Source organism: Denticeps clupeoides, chromosome 8, assembly GCF_900700375.1.
Source record: "Denticeps clupeoides chromosome 8, fDenClu1.1, whole genome shotgun sequence".
NCBI classification, from domain to species: Eukaryota; Metazoa; Chordata; class Actinopteri; order Clupeiformes; family Denticipitidae; genus Denticeps; species Denticeps clupeoides.
In genome coordinates, this window is record NC_041714.1 from 7,027,271 (window position 1) to 7,049,359 (window position 22,089).

At 43.9% G+C, this 22,089-nt stretch overlaps 1 protein-coding gene across 8 annotated transcripts in view; it reads left to right on the forward strand.

The window, feature by feature from the left end:
- The window catches only part of gbf1 (golgi brefeldin A resistant guanine nucleotide exchange factor 1), a 49,778-nt gene extending 27,729 nt beyond the window's left edge, over positions 1–22,049 (forward strand). For 2 of the 8 annotated variants that reach the window (XM_028988137.1, XM_028988138.1), the window contains 38 exons: positions 946–1,064; positions 1,143–1,251; positions 1,870–1,930; positions 3,068–3,122; positions 3,383–3,463; positions 4,042–4,077; positions 4,517–4,661; positions 4,847–5,049; positions 5,214–5,373; positions 5,473–5,684; positions 6,057–6,155; positions 6,269–6,463; positions 6,727–6,919; positions 7,455–7,595; positions 7,717–7,805; positions 7,990–8,192; positions 8,519–8,642; positions 9,425–9,550; positions 10,409–10,491; positions 10,787–11,023; positions 11,104–11,197; positions 11,333–11,509; positions 11,869–11,933; positions 12,080–12,203; positions 12,561–12,632; positions 12,855–12,949; positions 13,028–13,181; positions 13,437–13,662; positions 13,813–13,970; positions 14,249–14,495; positions 15,608–15,807; positions 16,810–16,960; positions 17,139–17,269; positions 17,393–17,494; positions 18,411–18,524; positions 19,224–19,401; positions 20,175–20,306; positions 20,498–22,049. In XM_028988137.1, coding sequence (XP_028843970.1) covers positions 946–1,064; positions 1,143–1,251; positions 1,870–1,930; positions 3,068–3,122; positions 3,383–3,463; positions 4,042–4,077; positions 4,517–4,661; positions 4,847–5,049; positions 5,214–5,373; positions 5,473–5,684; positions 6,057–6,155; positions 6,269–6,463; positions 6,727–6,919; positions 7,455–7,595; positions 7,717–7,805; positions 7,990–8,192; positions 8,519–8,642; positions 9,425–9,550; positions 10,409–10,491; positions 10,787–11,023; positions 11,104–11,197; positions 11,333–11,509; positions 11,869–11,933; positions 12,080–12,203; positions 12,561–12,632; positions 12,855–12,949; positions 13,028–13,181; positions 13,437–13,662; positions 13,813–13,970; positions 14,249–14,495; positions 15,608–15,807; positions 16,810–16,960; positions 17,139–17,269; positions 17,393–17,494; positions 18,411–18,524; positions 19,224–19,401; positions 20,175–20,306; positions 20,498–20,757 — 5,351 coding nt within the window. In that variant the 3' untranslated portion in view covers positions 20,758–22,049. The other 6 variants (XM_028988139.1, XM_028988140.1, XM_028988141.1 and 3 more) reach the window with 6 other exon arrangements.
- The last annotated feature ends 40 nt before the right edge of the window (positions 22,050–22,089 follow it).

Sequence of the window (22,089 nt, forward strand, 5' to 3'; positions counted from 1 at the left end):
ACAGGTCATTTTACCATCCTGTAACAGTCATTCATAATGCTTCACAAAGCAATGTGATATTAAAATGGGAAATTGACTGCATTGTGGGTTGTACCTCATATACAGATACAACAGATTCTGGCCACGTCTCTGGGTGTGTGTGTTTGTGTGTGTGTGTGTGTAGAAGTTAATTAGAATGCAGGATTCAGAGCTATGGGAAAGAAAAACAGTGTGGCTCCGCTATCGGAGCCATCTTGGGTTTCAACTGGCCACCCTCCGTTTCCCTGGCAGCCAAATAAGCAGAGACCCTGCTTACAAAAGACACATCTGCTGATTAGATGGGTTTGTGAGTTTGTGTGTGTGTCATCATGACTCTCTTTCATAAGCCAGTGTCATAGACCCTCCAGACAGTTGTAGGTACTCATGAATCCTTATCTCCAGTAAATTGGACTGTATAATATTTTTCCCCCAAATCCCCTCTGTTGGAACGTCCTGGCCTTGTGAATAGTGTGAGAGAGAGCTGAAAAAGTGTGACTGCACTGCACACTGGGCAGTGGTGGCCTAGCGGTTAAGGAAGCGGCCCCGTAATCAGAAGGTTACCGGTTCGAATCCCGATCTGCCGAGGTGCCACTGAGTAAAGCACCGTCCCCACACACTGGTCCCCGGGCGCCTGTCATGGCTGCCCACTGCTCACCAAGGGTGATAGGCTAAGCAGAGGACACATTTCGTTGTGTCACCGTGTGCTGTGTTGTGTATCACAATGACAATCACTTCACTTTCACTTATTTTCCCATTTAATGCTTTCAGTGACAGCCAGTGCTTCCTCATGCCTAATAAACTGGCCGCAGAACGAGCCCACGTTCTCTCATGGGGTATATTATGGATTATTGAGGTTCTGGCCAGAAAATATGTTAATGAAGCGATCAGTCACATGCTGAGGCAAGTCATATCAATCCCTTTGCTCAGATGCCAATCATGAGGGAGCAGCAGAGGGCATCGAGAACATGGCCGACGCTGTCACACACGCACGCTTTGTGGGGACAGACTCTGCCAGTGATGAAGTGGTGCTGATGAAGATCCTACAGGTGAGGCTGACCGACACCCTGGTTAAATACCCACACCTGCAGGGTGTATATAAAAGTATATCTTTTTTGTATGTGTAGGTCCTGAGGACGCTGTTGTTGACTCCAGTGGGAGCACACTTGACCAACGAGTCCGTGTGTGAGATTATGCAGTCCTGCTTCAGGATTTGTTTCGAGATGAGGCTCAGCGGTGAGGACACACTAACACTCTTTTTATTAGTAACACATTTTACACAAAATAAAAGTTAATACCATAATGAAAAACCTTTTGAAATTTGCTTGTCCTGAGTGTGTGCAATTATTATTAAACTATTACATAGATATATAGATATAATGTTATTTATTACATAAATATAATTTATAGAATTTATACTCACTAATTCCAATTTCATTTAATCTTTCGTCCCGTCACTCCATCTTTATAATGATCAACAGCACTAATTAATATTCTCTGGATGTTGTTGATAATAACATTTTTCTTATTGGTTTGAGTAGGTTTACTTCTAACAATTTTTTCTGACCTTATTCACTCAGGTGTTTACCCATTTAGGCCCATTTCCCATTTGGAACTAAATGAAAGTACTACTTTCCAATTATAGCATTATAATCTTGAAACAAACACTATAACAGATATTTTCCTTTTCACTAAATGCCATGTGTTCAGTTCTCACGAACACACTCGGAAGCTCAGAAATGCTCACACCACCTTTTTCCACTAATTCCCCTTTTCTTGCTCTTTTTGTCCATTACCACACACACTTGTTACTAATGACTGCTCTGTTTATTCCCTGCTGTGCCCCACACACAGAGCTGCTGAGGAAGTCAGCCGAACACACACTGGTGGACATGGTGCAGCTGCTGTTCTCCAGGTAAGATTGAGAGGGGCAAGGAGGGAGGGTGGGATTAAGGGGTCAGCTGGGAAGAGATGACGAGCGGAAGAGGAGAGATGCGTGACCTCGTTGCTCATTGTTAATCGGCCTGAAGCCGAAACTCGAGGAGGAGCCGTTTAATCTGTGCACCGGGCTCCCGTTACAGCCTCAGCCTCAGCCTGATCAATTAGCAGATTGCTGTCTGACAGCCATGGTGTGCCCATCCTCCTCACCCCCTCATCAGACACTGATTAAAATGAAATATAGATATGAAGCCTATTTGGCACAATGCTTAATAGTTCAGTTCATGTTCTCTAGATGTAGTGCATAGGAAGATCTGATTTGTCTAGAAATCATTTCCACCCACAACCTGAGACGTCTGGTTTGAGTTGAGTGACTTTGGCCATCTAGTAGAGACGTTGTTATCTCTGACCTCTGGCTGGGGGCGGGATGGGACAGTGGCCAAGAGTCAAGTCACCTAGTGCTCAACTCATTTGTGTGTGTGTGTGTGTGTGTGTGTGTGTGTGTGAGTGTGAGAGAGATTGTGAAAAGAGCGTGTGTGTGTGTGTGTGTGAGAGAGAGGTGATGAGCAGATCTGCTGGAGTGCTCTGTCTGAGGTCTAAATTGCCTGCTGAAGGCATTAGGGATGTTAATCTGTTGGACCCACAGATCATCCAATAACGGCAGTAGCGAGAGAACACTCAATTACTGCAGAGTTAACATCGCTCTGCTTGTGTGTCTGTGTGTCTGAGTGACACACACTCACATCTCATTTGCAGCAAAGCTCCAGGGTCCACAGAATGGGAGACTCTCGCGCATTGTGCCAACATTAAGCCCTGTTATCCACCCAATGAGCCCCACAGCTGGGGGCAGGGGGCAGAGGTCAGAGGTTACCTGCCCCTGGAACAAAGATGTCAGCTTTTCTGACACTGCTTTGTCCGGTCCAGTTCCTCCAGCTCTAATTAATTTCCCAAGCTTGTTTATTTGGCCTGGGTCCGCCTACCTTTTAATTTTTACTTCTGCTTTGAAACATGTGACTAGAGAAAGCATGAAAGGCCAGAAAAACAACCTGTTTCCTAATGCATAGTTTATCAAATTGTAATAAGAAAATGGATTTCTCCCCTTTGTCCTCCTCAGATTACCCCAGTTTAAAGAAGAGGCAAAAAGCTTTGTGGGAACCAACATGAAGAAGGTAGGCGCTGCTGCCATTCACAACCTTTCTTGGTCCCGCCCCCTCCCTCATTCAACCCACACAGTGTCCATGTGCTCTGTACTTATTTCCCAGTCCGACGGCTTTATATCTGTCTTGCGTCCCATCATTGATCAGTTTTTTCTGCATGTGTTGTCGTTTATGACCGTGCAGTTGGTTCATTCTGCTAACAGCTAAGTGTACTGAGCATGTGCAAGATTTGGAAATCTCAGTAATGCCTCCCCCCCCCCCCACTCCCACAGATCCCAAGCTGTATACTGGACACGCAAGATCTGATTGGCTCAGATCAGGCTAAAAGCCCCAATCAGAGTGGCTTAGAGAGGGTACATTGCATATATTGCATCACTTGCGCAGTTTAGACGGGTGTGCTGCTGGTGCGTTTAATTCCTTCCAGTGGCATGGCTTCTGTCTGGCTCCACTGCATGGGCTGCCGCATTACTGCTCCTCTAGTCGTCTCGACACTAACTATTCTGAAAAAAGATTCAGTCTGAATCCTGCTGATATTTGTTTTAATCAATAAATGTATAGACTTTGTTTAAGAGTTCATATGAATTTCAGCTCATTGGGGCTTGAAAAATGAGAATTGTGACTTTTACGTTTAGAAGGTTTCTGCTCTGTATTATGTGCGTATGTGCACGCTATATCCCTTGTTGTATGTTTAGTACTGTATGAGGTTTGCATGCTTCGATTGTGGGGTGTGTTTGTGTGTTTGTGTGTGTGTGTGGGAGGTGGATTCCCTCTCTGGTTGTTTGTGGGAGACAGCATGATGTTGCAGGGGAAGTTGCATGGTAGTTTCTGTGCATTATTATGTGCACAAGGAGTGTGTGTGCGCGCGCGTCTGTGTCTGTGTGTAAAAGTTTCTCCCATCACTAATCCTGCCACCTGACCCTTCTCTCCTGAGGCTTACAATATCTTATGGAAAAACAAACGAGTTCAGGTAAGGAGCAGCGGCGGAGCTGCAGATCAGAGTTCTTCCACCTCCTCCCCCCTCTTGTCAGTCAGCCATTCACTATCCCCTTTTCTTGCTTCTTTTCTTCCGATGTCGCTGCACCCAGCTGCCAACACCCAGCTGTTTACAGTCACTCCCCCCAACACACACACACACACACACACAGCTCTTGTACAGTTTTTATTTATTTATTTGTTTGTTTATTTATTTATTTTTAGAATTTCTGTGGTTAGTCACTGCCAGGTTTCCCATGAGCCTTTGGGACTGTAGGCATACCTTACTCCTAAGTTAGCAGGTAACAAAGGTTGGATCGTATGTGTAGTGCAACTCGCTTGAATGGGGAGTTTGTGTGAATGCATTTTTGTGCAGAGATTTTTATTTCTATCGGGTAAAATTAAAATGTATATATTTTTGTGTGACCATGCAGCTGAAGATGCGTGCCGGTGGAATGAGTGAGTCATCCAAATGGAAGAAACAAAAGCGTTCACCCCGCCCACCTCGCCACATGGTCCGCAGCCAGTCGGGACAGATGGACTCCACTCAGCCTGCGTCTCTTAGTAACAACCTATCAGGTTAGACTAGAAGGATATGGAAACCTGACTCGCCTTGGTCAGTCCTCCAAAAATCTCAAAATTTCCTTAATTTCCCTTAATTTTCCTTCATAATTTACAAAGTAAGGACAATCACAGGTAGATTGTAGATGTATTAATTTTTTTTTTTTAGGATATTTGACGTGTGTGTGTGTGTGTGTTTATAGGTGGTATGCTGTTTATTGACCAGCAACAGTCAGGTGTACCAGACAGTGTTTCCTCTTCAGTTTCCAGTCCCACTACAGATTCCGGTCTAGACACCTCCTCCAAAACCACCTCCAAAGAGGACCTTACAGACCTGGACCACAGTTCCACCACAACCACTCCAGCCACCACCCCAAACACAGAGTCCAGCAGGCTGGACACACAGGTATTATTAGAAACAAGCTACAGTATTTGTTGCATGTCGAACAGTTTTGTATTCTGAGTTTTTTTTTATTTTTTTTTTTTTACTGTTTACTTTGGGTTGTTTTATGTATATGTATATAATTGTGAGAGTGTGTGTAATTATGAAACTGTATGGCTCTGGCCTAGTCTGAGGTGGAACGTGCACAGTCAGCATCAGTAGAGTCCATCCCCGAGGTTCTGGAGGACCGGGAATTGTTAGCAGAGCAGTCAGATTCGGCGTCGGTCCATGATATGGACTATGTCAACCCCCGAGGAGTGCGCTTCACCCAGTCCACGCAAAAAGATGGTGAGTCTGGGAGAAATCCTGGAAGACTATAGGTGTGTTGATTCTGGTTTAAGGAATTGCTTCCTCCGCACTGTTAATTATTGTTGTATGTTTGTTTAGGAGCTGCGTTAGTACCCTATGGGCTGCCATGTCTGCGTGAGCTCTTCCGTTTCCTCATATCACTGACCAGCCCTCATGACCGTCACAACACTGACGTGATGAAGCACATGGGCCTACAGCTGCTGACCGTGGCCCTAGAGTCGGCCAGCATCGCACCCTACCAGTCACTCCTCAGTCTGGTCAAAGACGAGCTCTGCCGCCACCTCTTCCAGGTACCGCCTTCTCCCTACTCCAGAAAAGGCCCCATAACCCGATCCATTTGTAATCCATCATTACTTCCACTGACATTCACCCACAGAACGTTCTGGTGGACTGAGGCTGTAACGGGAGCTCAGCGCACAGATCCAGCCAGATGTAATACATGAAAGTGTACTGGGCGTGTGTGTAACCTTGCCACTGCATCCCAGTCAGCCTTGTTAATCGCAGCAGAATAAATGTTCTTCCATGATATATTTAAATGGTCATTGTATCAAGGACACATTTTATAAATGTAGTTTTTCATTTCTGTTGCATTTTGGTGTTTTCTTTTCTGATTACTGTGTGTGTCTGTGAGATCGGTAACAAATGATCTCTCTGCCTCGCAGCTACTCAATGTAGATCGCATCAATCTGTATGCTGCCTCCATTCGAGTGGCCTTCCTGCTGTTTGAGGGTATGAGGGGACATCTGAAGTTTCAGCTGGAGGTTTGTTCCCTTAAATATTGATCGTGTGACTGAGTTTCTGCTAATGAACAGCAGATTATGTCATTTGTGTGTCAAAGGCTGGCAGTCCAGATGTTCTGTCATTGTGATTGCAGATGTATCTGAAGAAGCTAATGGACATAATCACCAGTGAGAACCCCAAGTTGCCCTATGAGATGAAGGAGATGGCTCTGGAGGCCCTCGTTCAGCTCTGGAGGATCCCTAGCTTCGTTACTGAGCTCTACATAAACTATGACTGTGACTTCTACTGCGGCAACCTGTTTGAGGACCTTACAAAGCTGCTTTCCAAGGTCGGGGTTACTCACTCTCCTCAATAAATAGTTTTTGTCGTATTTATTTTATTAAAAAAAACATTTGGGGGTTAATCCTGGGGTTAATAAATGTAATGGTATGGTCACTATAACAGCAATGCTGATTGATTTTGGTTCATATTTTAGGAAAGTTAAAATGCACTGATCACATCTCTGCAATAAGAGAATAAAAATGTCCAATGATGGTAGCGCCCATATGTGTTGTCTTTACCCTTTTAATATGACATCTGGTCCTTTTGCAGAATGCCTTCCCAGTTTCCGGGCAGCTCTACACCACCCATCTTCTATCTCTTGAGGCTTTGCTCACAGTGATTGACAGCACTGAGGCTCACTGCCAAGCCAAAGTTCTGAACAGTGCCACTCAACAAGACCAATCTGAAACACTCACCAGTCAGGGGGAGGGGTCTGTCAGCAACTGTACGGATGCATCCACAGGTAACAAGCTACACCACGATAAAGAGCTTGAAGTGCTTATGATAGACCAAATTATCTGTCAATTCATTTGAAATTGACAGGTATCATATGTATGTGTGTGTGTGTGTATATATATATATATATGTGTGTGTATATATGACACACACACACACACACACCATTTATTTATTGCATCAGTTTATACTTCGTGCCCCCCGGCACTGTTTCTTTCTCCCTGCGAACTTCACCACATTGAGCGAGTAATAATCCTCCGGCCAGACCAGATTGATGGCGGGCGACGTATATCACGCTCGGTTCTGTGCCAGCCAGCTGTGCATGATGCTGGGAGGGGTCGCACACACTACATCTGTATGTGTGTTTTGTCCAACCAGCTTCCATCGTGGAGCGAGTCATTTGCAAAAAAGGTGCAAACAGAGAGGGGGAAAAAACACACTCTTCAGGGCACTTGTATGACAACTAACTGTATTTCCTAATTCACAAATTCATTAGTAGGCTGATGTGTGTGTGTGTGTGTGTGTTCGTTTTTTTTCTGCAGTAGACAGTAGGCCATCGACAAATTCTAACAGTCTGAGCTCTCTGAATTTGGAGTCCACTCCTGCATGTCCCGCCACCAGTGGCCACCTCATGGCTCAAAAGATGAGACTGGGTCGACAGGATCAGGAGGAGACTGACCCAGGTAATGCGCGTACACACACACACACACACACACACACACACACACTTTCTCTTAATATATAAATGTCAACACAAACCTTCACACTGGAATTAAACCACCTTGTTTGTGTTCTTTATTTCAGCTGAGAAGAAAGCACCCAAGAAGCCCCAACGCTTTTCCAGTATTCTTCCAGACTCCCAGGAGCTGAACGAGATCCGAAACAGGAAGAAGGTAGAATGCTGACTTTCAGATCACCCCTCTGTAACAAACACTCCACAGTCCAGTCCAACAGTAGTTGACATTTAAGGGATTAGTTGTGTATAATTCTAAATATAAGACAAATATATTTTTGTTGACAACTTGGAAAACCGAGGTGTGTGTGTGGGTTTGTGTATGTGTGTATTGGCCTTTGCAGCTGCTAATCACAGGAACAGAGCAGTTTAACCAGAAGCCAAAGAAGGGTGTTGAGTTCCTGCAACAGAAGGGTCTTCTCAGCAGCCCTATTGACAGTGCAGAGGTGGCCCAGTGGTTGAGGGAGAACCCCTGCCTGGACAAGAAGATGATCGGGGAGTACATCAGTGACCGCAATAACACAGACCTGCTTGACAGCTTTGTTAAGTAAGTACTTTAATAATTTACTCACCTTCCTAACATGTATATTATTTATTATTGGGAGTCATCCACGGTCAAAGTGGTGTTTTTTTTTTTTTTTAATTGCAGAGATTATTGGTGGCATCAGCTTGATTGCCTGAATAGCATGTTCCAATTCAGCTCCTGGAGAATATAATTTCTTCTTTAAAATGTACATACAAACAGGAATGGATGTCGCATACAGTCTGTTTGCAGATTTAGTGCAAAATATGAGGGGTGGTGACCTCTGCATGGCGGCAAAGGTTTGCTATTTGTGTTTTAATGTCAGTCTGTCTGTCTCTCTTTCGCTGCAGTACGTTCACGTTTCAGGGCTTGCGAATCGATGAGGCCCTACGCTTGTATGTGGAAGCTTTCCGGATGCCTGGTGAAGCGCCAGTCATCCACCGCCTTCTAGAAACCTTCTCTGACAACTGGCAGGTAAAGCAGCCGTCCACAACACACACGGTCCTTTCATTACAAGATAACAAGGCCATATTCCTACAGCTGTTCTGATCAACAGCCGGTTAGTACTGTGATTTAACACATTATATTCAGGTCATCAGCAAGTGTGTGTGTGTGTGTGTGTGTGTGTGTGTGTGTGTGTGTGTGTGTGTGTGTGTGTGTGTGTGTGTGTGTGTGTGTGTGTGTGTGTGAGAGAGAGCGAGAGAGGTATATAAGTAAACGACCCCCAGCAGTAACACAAGGTGAAAAACTGCTCGCCAGGTTAAATAAGGAAGCTTCTGCTAGCTGACCTGGAAAGAATCTCGTAGTAATTTCTTTTCTTAGTTCCCAGCCCGCCCTGTGTCAGTCCGGTCTGTCGTCATGATGGCCCACGCCCGTTACAAGTGGAAATGTTTGCATTGACCTCCTATGAAATAAGCTTTCCCCCCATTAGTCAGATCATTCAGGATTTTCCAGGATGGAAGTTTTGAGCAGTGCTTCAGTATTAAAGGCTCTTCATCCGACATGCTTCCTAATCCAATTCCTTTCCACTTTACGTCACATCACCAAGTTAAAGTTTTGTGGTGGGCTTATATCCTAAATTAATTAAAATTATTATGCAGCATTTTTTAAAATTTGCGCTCTTTTTATCAGAGCTGTTTATTGCCCAGTAAAAACAATCAGAACACTTCTTAGGAAATGCATTATTTGTTTTAATTAAATAATGCATGCAATTAATAATTTTTTTTTTTTTTTTTTCTGTCTGTTTGGATCAATAGAAAGTGAATGGTTTTCCCTTCCTGTCTAATGATGCTGGCTTTACTCTGGCTTATGCTGTCATCATGCTCAACACAGACCAGCACAACCACAATGTACGCAAGCAGAACATCCCCATGACTGTAGAGGTGGGTCATTCTTACACACATATATATACACACACACACACACACACACACTCATGATGGATCTATGTGACTGTTGAAGGAGGGGAATCACAGTATTATAAAGGCACAGCTTTAGGTCACACTTCTTTGGAATGATCCCATGCTGCTGTTTTATCTGGGCTGACACACACACAGACACACACACACACACACACTTTTACACACACATTGACAGCATTTAAAGTCTAAACACATGTTTTAAGGTCTAAATTGAGCATGGGTAAGAAGCATTGATCTGATTCTCTCTCCATCTTTCAGACACAAGCATGTATGTGCATAAACAGACACACTGAAAATGCCAAGCATGAGCTTTGTTTTTTGCTCTTCATCGATAGAGCATTTCAGATTCTCTCTGTATGAGAACACAGACTCTAGCTTACCACACACACACCACACACACACACACACACACACACACACGCTCACACATATATGTAGACAGATAGACTGTCTGAGGGGGGCCATCACCAGTCTCTTAAATAAGAGTTCATTTAGATTTTATAAGAATGACCTCTGACCTTTTGGCAGTAAATTCTTTTCTATTGTTAGCTGTGAGGGTCAGCCTGGGGATTATTTTCAGTCAGCATGGATTTGAGTGGTTGATTTATGTAGCTGACCATGCCTGTCCCTGGCAGACAGACTGGTGGCCGATTTCCAGGTCCTGCCTGTTAATGACGCCGGAAGGAACGTACCTATGGTGGAACCTTTTGTCGGGGCTCGATTTAAAGGGCAGGGTTGTCTAGCTGTTTGTTATGTGAGAATAATGTATTAATAATAAATCAGCATTTAGCAATTTATCAGCAATTTCTTTTGTTTCAGCAATTTAAGAAGAACCTGAAAGGGATGAATGGGTCTAAAGAATTTGACCAGGACATGCTGGAAGACATCTACAATGCAATCAAGTAAGACCTGCTTTTTGTGGCAGAAGGATCTTTGTCGACCAATTTAAAGGTTATCAGTAATGGATATATTTCAGTGTTAAAATTTTCATGCTAGCATTATTTATAATTCACAGTACAGGGTACGTTGTTTGTAGGTGCTATTATTTGGTCTCTGGCCTTTGCTGGCTTGGATGGTATGTAACGAACGTAGCAGTCATATTTATGAGTGCAGGAGCTACTCTGGGTATTTACAGCGGGTCTGGCGGCCATTGCCTGATCTTTTAATGGCATTAATGGTGGTGTGTCTGTGCTGCAGGAATGAGGAGATTGTGATGCCGGATGAACAGATCGGTATGGTGAAGGAGAACTACGTGTGGAGTCTGCTGCTCCATCGTGGAGCCACGTCGGAGGGCCTCTTCCTGCATGTCCCTCCTGGCAGCTATGACAGTGACCTCTTCAGCATGACGTGGGGCCCAACCATTGCAGCGCTTTCTTATGTGTTTGACAAAAGCCTTGACGACACAATCATACAGAAGGCCATCACTGGTTTCCGGTAAAATTCTGAATCTGCATTAATATAGTGAGGATAATAAAAGAAAAAGAAGTTCATATCTGTGTGGGGGTTTGCTGCAGGAAATGTGCCATGATATCAGCTCACTATGGCTTCAGTGATGTGTTCGATAACCTCATCATCTCCCTCTGCAAGTTCACCACCCTGAGCAGCGAGGTACATTTTACATCTGACTGCTTTAGAGGATTCAAGCAGTTTTTAATTCCAAGTTTCACCCGCTGCCGTCAGTGGATTAAAGATCAACAGATATACTGATTTGTCTCCTGCTTTGTGTGTATGGGATGTGTGCAGTCGGTGGAGAACCTGCCCACCGTGTTTGGTAGCAACCTGAAGGCCCAGGTGGCAGCAAAAACCGTATTCAACCTGGCCCATCGCCATGGCGACATCCTTCGCGAGGGCTGGAAGAACATTATGGAGTCCATGCTGCAGCTGTTTAGAGCAGAGCTTCTGCCCAAAGCGATGGTCGAGGTGTGTGTGTGTGTGTGTGTGTGTGTGTGTGTGTGTGTGTGTGTGTATTCCTTATTTTCATCACATAATGTGCTCAATTTACTTAATGTACTGTTTGGCAGCACCCTGCTGATGTGTTTAAGTAACAGCTCGTAATGCAGCCAGTTAAACTCCAACAGATATCTGGAGCAGATCTGTATCTCTTCAAACTGCTGCTGTGTGACGGGCGCTGTCTGCAACCTTTAGCAGTTTGTGACTATAAAGGCTGGTCCCAGCGATTTAATCTATGCTTGCACTGCCACCTAGTGTCAGGAAGTTTGTAGTTCTCAGGAACTCTTCTACTTGAAATGCTATCATGCAGCTTCTCTGTAATGTTTCAGGTGGAGGACTTTGTGGAGCCCAGCGGGAAACTTTCACTTCAGAGGGAAGAAACCCCTTCAAATCGGTATGTGATAACTTTAAATATAAGTGCTGAGTGTTGATGGGTTATCAGGCAATTCATTTAATTAATCATGTCCTTAGCATTAACCAGTGCAGATATTCAAAGTAACATTTAATGTTCTCGCTCACTTTCACTTTTTCTTTATGTAGAGGTGAATCTGCAGTGTTGAGTTTTGTGAACTGGTTAACGTTGAGTGGGGCCGAGCAGTCAGGACATAGAGGCCCTTCAACTGAGAACCAAGAGGCCAAACAAGCAGCGCTGCTCTGCATTAAGGTACGCATGCACGCACGCGCACGCGCACGCACACGCATGCACTCAAAACCACCCAGTGACACTCAGGTCTTAATTACATGGATGTTGCATATGATGCATGATGTTGCATTAGATTTCAGGACATTTTGAAAGAAATTAGAATAGGTCCAGTTGGATGAAGATTTTTAGTTGACAAATTAGTAAAAAAAAAAAAAAAAAAATCTATTTTATAGGAAAGGAGATAACGTGTAGAACGATGTGATTGCAGACCTAGAAGTTTTTGTGTACTAGCCTTTTTTACTGTATTTGGTTGAATATCAGTTCTGGCTCATGACCTCATTGGCACCTCTAACAGACCACCCCACTCTCCTTTCTTAGCAATGTGACCCAGAAAAGCTCCTGACTGAGAGTAAGTTCCTCCAGCTCGAGTCCCTGCAGGAGCTCATGAAGGTGAGTTCAGAAATTCAGGCATATTGAGGTACAGTTGTTTGTTCTGTTATGAAACTATTGAGCACCCCTTATTAGAAACCTTGCTGAACTGTGCAGATACTGTTTAAATGAACAGAGACTCTAATATTATCTTTGTGCGATCACAAAATCCTGGGTAATGGAACCTCAAACCTTGTTTATTGCTGTTTGTGTATGTTGGATAGTAAATCGCTGTTTTTGCAGGCGCTGATCTCGGTAACTCCCGATGAAGACACATACGATGAGGAGGATGCAGCTTTCTGTCTGGAGATGCTGCTGCGCATCATAATGGAGAACAGGTCTGACATTGATATGTTCTTGTTGATTTTGCTGTTGACTTTGGGTTCGGGAATAATGTTTTGTATGTGTGTGTTCAGGGATCGTGTGTCATGTGTATGGCAGACTGTGAGGGACCATCTGTGCCACTTGTGTGTCCATGCTACTGAGAGCTGTTTCCTGGTGGAAAGAGCTGTGGTTGGCCTGCTCAGACTGGCCATCCGATTACTGAGGAGAGAGGACATCAGCTCACAGGTAAACACATTCTGTAACATCTGTATTTTAGATTTGAGATTTGTATTTTTTCAAACATTTCTTCTATCGATAAGTAATTTCAGGTGAACCAGTTATGACATGCGTAATATTTTTTAGTAGATTTGTGAGTGCAAACAGGAGCACAGTTTATATCGGGCTGTATTTGAGGTACCATGTGGGGCATGTTTTTCTGGATTTATAGATTGTGTTAAACATGTCTGGCCGACCCTGTTCTCTGCTCTTCTCTCACTTCAGGTCCTGCTGTCTCTTAGGCTGCTGTTGATGATGAAGCCCCATGTTCTCTCACGAGTCAGTAGGGAAGTAGCCTATGGGCTGCATGAGCTGCTGAAGACCAACGCTGCCAATATCCACTCCACCGAGGACTGGTACACTCTCTTCTCTCTGCTGGAGTGCATTGGGGCTGGGGTCAAGCCACCGGCCTCACTGCAGGTCAGCTCAGCAAGTGCAGACAACGACACGGGTCAGTTTCTGATTGGACGGTGGACACTATGGTTACAGAGACTCTCCATGCAAGAGCAGAATAGAGTAGAATCAAAGTTTCTTCTGTTTTTTGCAGTTTGAAACACAGTGTGTTGTGAGACTCTTGTTTATGTGCCACTGTGATTCTCAGGAGCCCAATCAGACAGTGAGCTGAGCTCCTACCACCCGAGTGAGGTTTCTCTGGACCGGGGCTACACCTCCGACTCCGAGGTCTACACTGAGCACGGCAAGAGCCGCATTCCCCGCTCCGCTACTGACGTCGACGTGGCCAACAGTGGCTGGCTTGTGGTTAGATGACATTCGTATACACACACACACACACACACACACACACACTTGCTTATGGTGCTAACTTATTCTTAAAATCTTAAAGAAGTCATGTATTTTTTTTTTTTGTACACACTACAAACACTTACCTGCACATAGTCTCAGCTGTTACATGGTCACAGTAGTATCAGTAAATGAATTAGAAAATAATCTATGATTCATTCTCATTTACTTTTTCCGTTTCTTAATTTCAAACCAATTCAGTTTTCTAATTTGTTTCTGTATTCTGGTGTTTGTAGGTGGGTAAAGATGACCTGGAGAGCAGTAAAACTTTAGCTGCTGGCTCGAAGCCCCAGACTTTTCCATTGGTCAACCAGTACAGCCTGACTCTGGGGCAGGACATGGGGCTGCATGACACCAAATCCCTTATCAAGTGTGTGGAGTCGCTGTCCTTCATCGTGCGCGATGCTGCACACGTCACACCTGAGAACTTTGAGCTGTGCGTCAAGACCATTCGCGTGTTCGTGGAGGCTAGTCTGAATGGAGGTGAGGAGCACATTCTGACTGACCTCATGTAAACCAGGGCCCTGTACCACTGTTTTTTGTTATGATAAATAATTTTTAATTTTAGTGTTTTAACATCTTTATTTTCATTTGTACGCTTGCCGCTGTCTACATCGTTCCTCAAGAAAATTTATGAATCCTGGTTTCTTACACAGTATGAAGATAAATTTGCTTGCTTTTGATTTACCCCTCGAAGTTAATACATCAGTAGTGCATTTTGTGATTTTAATCAGGTAATTTGGCGTAAGTCATTTCAAAGGCCAGTGTTCACAGTATATTTTAAGGAATTATGTTTGATTAATACGCTGGATTTTCATGACATCATTAAATGTGGAAACACTGCACATTGGTCTATTCCTGTCTTGTACTGTCCATCTCTCACCACTACATTACATCACTCTGCCGCTCTCATTCCAGTTGTCCCTCCCACCCAATGCCAATCTACCGTTGGCAGCGGGCGAGGCCCATCAACTCCCAAATGGTACCTAGGGCCATTCTGTCAGCAGTGCTATAGCTTTCTTTCAGTCTGTAGGCATCTGTGCTGATCAAAAGACGTGTCAGGATGATGGAAACACATGTACACAAGCACACACACTCTGATGAGGAACCAGAGAGCTGCTTTTGTATGAGTTCATGAGAGAGCTGGATTAATGAGGCCTGTTGTGTCCTGCCAAGGCTTCTCCATGACTGGAGAGAATTAAGCCAATGATAGGCTGCCGCGGTGCATACTGTACCAGTCATGCCACCTGGCATAAGAAATGTGTTGGGAATTAGCCGGGAAAGAACAAGGATTTCTTTTGGATGCCTTGTCTTAGATACTTTAAGATCAGAAGCTGTCAGAAGAAACAAAGGAAATCCGCACTTACTCAGCGTGTTTTGACTTTTCCGGTCTTCATAAGTCTTTTCATTTGAGAATTAGGAGTGTTGCTAGGATACACCCACAGAGCCCATGTTGTCAGACCCACGAAAAAAATAGCCCACCCACATCTCTTTTCTTTTTTCCCTGAATAACTGTAGTCTCTGCTGTCTGGTCACTGTCATCGCCATTAAATGATCGTTTAGCCTGCCATGCTAAACGTGCGCTCTTTCCTCAGGGTACCGCACCCATGAGAAGAAGAAGAGTCACAAATATGACTCCAAGTCCAGCCGTTTGCGCAAGAGGCCAAGGGAGAAGGAGGGAGTGCAGCGCCGCGCCAGAGTCAGCCAGCGCCTCTCCCGTAACCACAGCGATGAGGAGGAGGATGAGGGTGTGCCAGCCAGCTACCACACAGTGTCTTTACAGGTTAGTCAGGACGTAAGTACCACAGCCCTTTCCCTACTCTCTATTTCTGCTGCCAGACATCACCTCAAAAGAAATGGCCATGTCTTGGGTTTGGCAGATTTTTTGCCCTCCCCCAATCATTGTTTTCCTGATTGTGTTGTGTTTGTTCCACACACATAAACGCATCCATAAATCAATCATGAACAATCTGTAAGTATGCAATAATTAGGAAGCACCTACTCATCAAATAAAAGACTGAACTCGGTTAGTGGGTAACTTCATATGTTTGTTAAGATAAATCAGAGTATCAGTTATGCCAAAAAATAAAATGTAATGGTACTAGTCACACTTGTCTATGAACCAGAAGACCACAAAATCACTTGTTCAAACCCCACTTACTACTGTTCTCCCTGAGCAAGACACTTAACCCTTAGTTGCTCCAGGGTGACTGTAACTACTGACTGTAAATGTAATCAACATACAATTACGGTCATATTTTATGTGTGTGTGTGTGTGTGTGTGTGCACTCACTGTATAGTATACTAACATGTCTCTCTTAACCAATTCTATATAATTCAAAATAGACATTTTAAGGTGGAAATCCTACTTTTATTTTTTCCCTCCAAATATGGGCAGTATTTGCTTCTATGATGTTTTAAAATGTGCTTTTTAAGTATTGAATTGACTTGAGTAACTTGTACAAATGTAACCATAAACCATCTCACACATTAAGTAGGATAGGGCATATGAGGCCAGCTTATTCTGAGGGGCACTCATCCTAACATAAACTAGTTACTAGTATTGCACACAGTAATACTATTTTCAGATGTTTTTCTAGCACTGAATTATCTCAGAATTTATGCAGATATGGTTTTATACAGACATATTATGCATAGATGATTAATTGTGAATTAAACAGAAATATCTGCTGTGATTCTAGGTTGTTGCATGAGAAAGTTTGGATATGTAGTTAAGTCTAATACTTGTTTAGTGGAGTTAACAGAGCATTGGCTGAAATATTTTCTGTTCCCGCAGCTGCTGGACCTTATGCACACCCTGCACACACGTGCTGCCAGCATCTACAGCTCCTGGGCAGAGGAACAGCGGCATCTGGAGACAGGAGGCAAGAAGATTGAGGCCGATTCTCAGACGCTCTGGTCCAGCTGCTGGTGTCCCCTTCTGCAAGGTCTGAAACTTTTAAAAGAGCACTAGCACAATGCACTACTAGCACAATGCCCCGCATTTCAAGTGAAACCAGGGTACGTTTCGTTAAAACTTTTTAACTGATTAACATAACCTAAATGCAAAAAGAGCTTCTTAGATGTTCTTTATTAAAATAAGTAGTATTTCTGGTGTGTTTATAGGTATGGCATGGTTGTGCTGTGATGCTCGGCGGCAGGTTCGAATGCAGGCTCTGACATACCTGCAGAGGGCACTTTTGGTGCACGACCTACAGACACTGGATGCTGTGGAGTGGGAGTCCTGTTTCAACAAGGTAAGAACTGAATAAATATTTAGAAATTTGGATTCAGCAACCACAATCGCATGATAACATTGTCATAATGGGGACATCCCTGTATTGCCAGTGTACTAATATATTCTCGGGTGTTGTTTTCAGGTGCTGTTTCCTCTGCTGACAAAGCTGTTGGACAACATCAGCCCTGCTGATGTGGGAGGGATGGAGGAGACCCGGATGAGAGCCTGCACCCTGCTATCTAAGGTGGCCTTTTGTCTTCCCCCCCAGGGTTTCCGCAGATCCTTAAGTCTGAAATTGGATCTTTGAAAATGAAGGCCTTAAATATCATTAAAAATTCTGCCAACCAAACAAGTTTATCGGAATTAGCGGAACCGCCTATGGAGTTAGACTGTGGGCAGTGGTGACCTAGTGGGTAAGGAAGTGGACCTGTAACCAGAAGGTTTACGGTTTTTGAATCCCGAACCGCCAAGGTGCCACTGAGCAAAGCACCGTCCTCACACACTGCTCAATTCTGCACTCATCGACTGATGTGTTCTCCTTAAATTAAAAAAATGATTTTGATATTATTAAATCAGGAGTAGTGAGGATGGAAAAGTATGTTCTTACATTTTTTTTTTTTTCTAAATCAAATGAAACAAGCATTTAATCTGTCAGCAATCTGCTGTTCGTGGCGCACTTCTGGATTCACATCGCAATGTCAGATTGTGCAATTACTTGAACGTAAAATTATAGGATTTATATTATGAGTACATGGACTGAAGCAACAATATATTTAGGTTTATATATTTGCTCAAAGTGTACCAAATTACAGAAAATGTAGGGGTCTTATTACTTTTTACAGGTTTTTTATCCAAATGCAACACCCTAGTTCATATTCCATTTTTGTTCTCCATTTAAAGCCACACCCACCCGTACTGCAGCACAGCTTTCTTAAAGCACCCTACATATTTTACAAGTAGTATAGTGGTGGCCTAGTGGTTTAAGGAAACGGCCCCGTGATCAGAAGGTTGCCGGTTCAAATTTGGCTTCATCATACCTGCAGAAAACCCTTTCCCCCATACCTCAATCTGTGATGGTTGTACTTATTTTTAATGTGTGTGTGTGTGTGTGTGTGTGTGTGTTTGCACTATTGATTGTGTGTGTATCCGTCACCTCTCAGGTATTCCTGCAGCACCTCTCTCCCCTGCTGTCTCTCCCCACCTTTGCTGCTCTGTGGCTGACCATCCTGGACTTCATGGATAAGTACATGCATGCAGGCTCCAGTGACCTGCTGGTGAGACTCCCATCTCCATTTCTAATGAAGCAAGCCTCTAATTTTATGTTATGTATTAGATTATCTAATTGTATACACTATTGTGCAATTTTACTGTGTACAGTACAGGCAAAACGTTTGGACACACCTCATTCAATGTGTTTCTTTATTTTCATAACCATTTACATTGGTACATTCTCACTGAAGGCATCAAAACTCTGAATGTGGAGTTATGTACTCCACATGTACTTAACAGTATTAAAGGTGAAATAACTAAAAACGTGTTTTATATTCTATTTTTTTTCAAAATATCCACCCTTTGCTCTGATTACTGCTTTGCACACTCTTGGCATTCTCTCGATGAGCTTCAAGAGGTCATCACCTGAAATGGTTTTCCAACAGTCTTGAAGGAGTTCCCAGAGGTGTTTAGCACTTGTTGGCTTCTTTGCCTTCACTCTGCGGTCCAGCTCACCCCAAACCATCTGGATTGGGTTCAGGTCTGGTGACTGTGGAGGCCAGGTCTCCACAGTCACAAAGACCTGAACCCAAACTCCACATGTGTTCATTCATAGTTTTGAATGCATTCAGTGAGAATCTACCAATGTAAATGGACATTTAAATAAAGAAAACAAATTGAATGAGAAGGTGTGTCCAAACTTTTGGCCTGTACTGGATGTTCTTTGATATATTCAGATTGGACTTTTTTTCTGGTTTGTCCAGCTGGAGGCCATTCCTGAGTCTCTGAAGAACATGCTCCTGGTCATGGACACAGCAGGCATCTTCCTGAGTGCTGACTCACGCACAGGATACTCTGCACTCTGGGAGATCACCTGGGAGAGAATCGACTGCTTCCTGCCCCACCTCCGCGAAGAGCTCTTCAAACAGGCGGTCATGCCAGGTGACAAGCCTGTTTGTACATGCACTGAACACACACTCCAGGTCATATCATTCATATATAGATTCATCTGGCCTACACACACACACACACACACACACACACACACACACACAAACACACAAACAAACAAACCCTGTGTTACCATGTGGTACACTACACACTACCAGTCAAAAGCTTGGACACACCTACTCTGTGGAGACCATTTTAAGAATCCAGTGCAATAAATATATTTAATTTTTGTTGTATCAGCAACAAAAGAGTTGCCTCTTTTTACCTTCATGGCTGCTTTGTTCACTATTGTCATCAAAAGCCGCTTGATGAGATGCTCATTAACATGAGTGAATGATAAGAAAGCGTTCAGTATAATAAACCTTCAGGACTGTTGGAAACAGTCCCCGTTGTCTGGTCGAGAGAAGCGAAGAGCGTGAAATGCTGTCATCACAGCAAAATCTCCCTGATTTAGGAGCTGTAACAAATATTGTAATAACTGCTTAACTGTGGAATTTAAGATCTTTAAGTCTGATTATTTGACTTTATATGATTTTATATGCATTCAATTTATTTCAGTTTAAGACTGATGCTAGAGAGTAATATATGGCATCGGCATGGTATATAGGAGTTTGGAGTGTTCTGTTGATGGAGAAGCTGAGAAGACAATACATACGCTAACAGTCTCTGCCACAAACACACACATAAACGGCACAAACAACGGCGACGTGACTAACGTGACACCAAGTAATTTAGTTTTCTCTTCCTCCATTTTTTCTGTGCAGAGCCTGTACCCCCAGTTACCGTGGAGACCCCCCTGCCTCCTGCCCCCTCCCCTCCTCCACCTGTTGCACCAGAGCCAAAGACCCCCAGCAGACCCGCCTACCCACAGGAGCCTGCAGCTCCCAGTGCCAACGGTGAGACCAGATCAGCACACACAGGCTAAAAGAGTTCAGCTGACTCAATAGCAGTGGTTATGTGCACACTGCAGCCAAGCTCACACACACACACACACACACACACACACATTTTTTTTGTTGTCTTGCGGCAGTGTGTTTTGCTGTTTTGGTTCTAATCTTTCTTTCTCTCTAATTTCTTCCTATCTCAGGAACAGACAGGTCATCTCCCGTCCCCCCCTCCACCCCTCCCATGCCCACACCTGTGAAGATGAGCTCCCACGAGTCTCTGCACCAACTCACCCAGTCTCCGCTCATCCTGCAGCCCCTCGCCTCTCCACTGCAGGTGGGCGTGCCACCCATGTCTCTGCCAATCATCCTGAACCCTGCCCTCATCGAGGCCACATCCCCTGTGCCCCTTCTCCCAACATCAAGACCTGCCGACCCCGCCGACCCCACTGAGGTTAAATAAACTTCTTAAGCTGCTCTCTGCACCGGGCCCTGTGCCTCTGTGGGAGTTCAAAAATCTGAATCACAAACATCAAGGAGGAAGTGATGTCATCCAGCAGGAAATGACCAGAGACTGGAAGATCAGTACGCTCACCTTTCAATACGAAGATCAAACACAGGCAGGCTCTCACACTTCAAGACCCCATTTATACAGAACTTTATTTATTAAGATAACACAATGGAACATGAAGAACCTGAGTTGTACGTTCAGTGTTGGATCTGCATGTTAGTGTACAGATACAATTTTACTCTAGATGCTGATGCAGGGTGGGTTGGGCATTTAGCAGAAAACACAAAGTTCCTGCCACTGATCGTCATCGTACAAATACACAGGCAGGCCATGCAGGGAGCTTTCATAGTTTTCATATTTTTATAACTTAAATTTAGGGGGTCATGGGGGCAGGAATCCAAATGGAGCTTCAGGATTGATGTTCCATAGTAATTGACTACGTTCCAGAAGTGAGAACACCTAGAACATTCCAGATGTGCGTTCTGCAGGTGGATGGGGAGGATGGCATTTGTCTGTTCTGCCTTTAGAGTCTGCATGAGTCCGGTTTTAGTTTATTTTTTTATTTGTCTTAAATGAGATTATTTAAGTCCTGTGTAAACGTCTCAGTTCTGTATGTATCCTGTTGGTTCAGTCTATGGTACCGTCGTTCCTCAGAACAGACTCTCAGTCTGTCTGGCCTGACGTCTTTGTAGTGGGAATGTTCCGAATTTGGAATGGGAACTGAATCTTGCAGCGCATAATAGGAGTGGATTTGGTCTCATTTACAGGATCATCCCACCACTGCAGAACTGCTGGTTGTGTACACCGGGGGGGGTTCGGATCTGGGAATCATGTCAGTACACAGCCTCAGAGGCAGTGCAACCAGATGCTTAGAGGACAAGCGAGTAGTCTTAAAGGGTCACAACCTGAACACTAACAGTAAAGGTGAAGCATCTCAGCCCCCTACACACACTTTTCTAAACGTCTTCTTCAGCTGGGCCCATTCCGAGAAGCACGCTCAGTTACAGTCACCGTGTCCTAATGATGGTGAAGTGCTGACTGATCAGCTCTGGTCATCTGATGAAGTTTCTGTCCGTTTCTTGACTTTCTCTGTGGTTCCAGCTCTGTCTGGTCTGGTCGGTCTTAGGTTAAATCAGGAACTAATTTCTGGACTAAACAGGAAATGATATGGAAATGTTGTGTATATATAAATAAATGGTAATGTACTTTTTATTATGTAATAAATATAAAGTTAAGTATATGGACTGTTTTGTCTTGTGTCCTGGTTCATTTAATTGCAGAGTA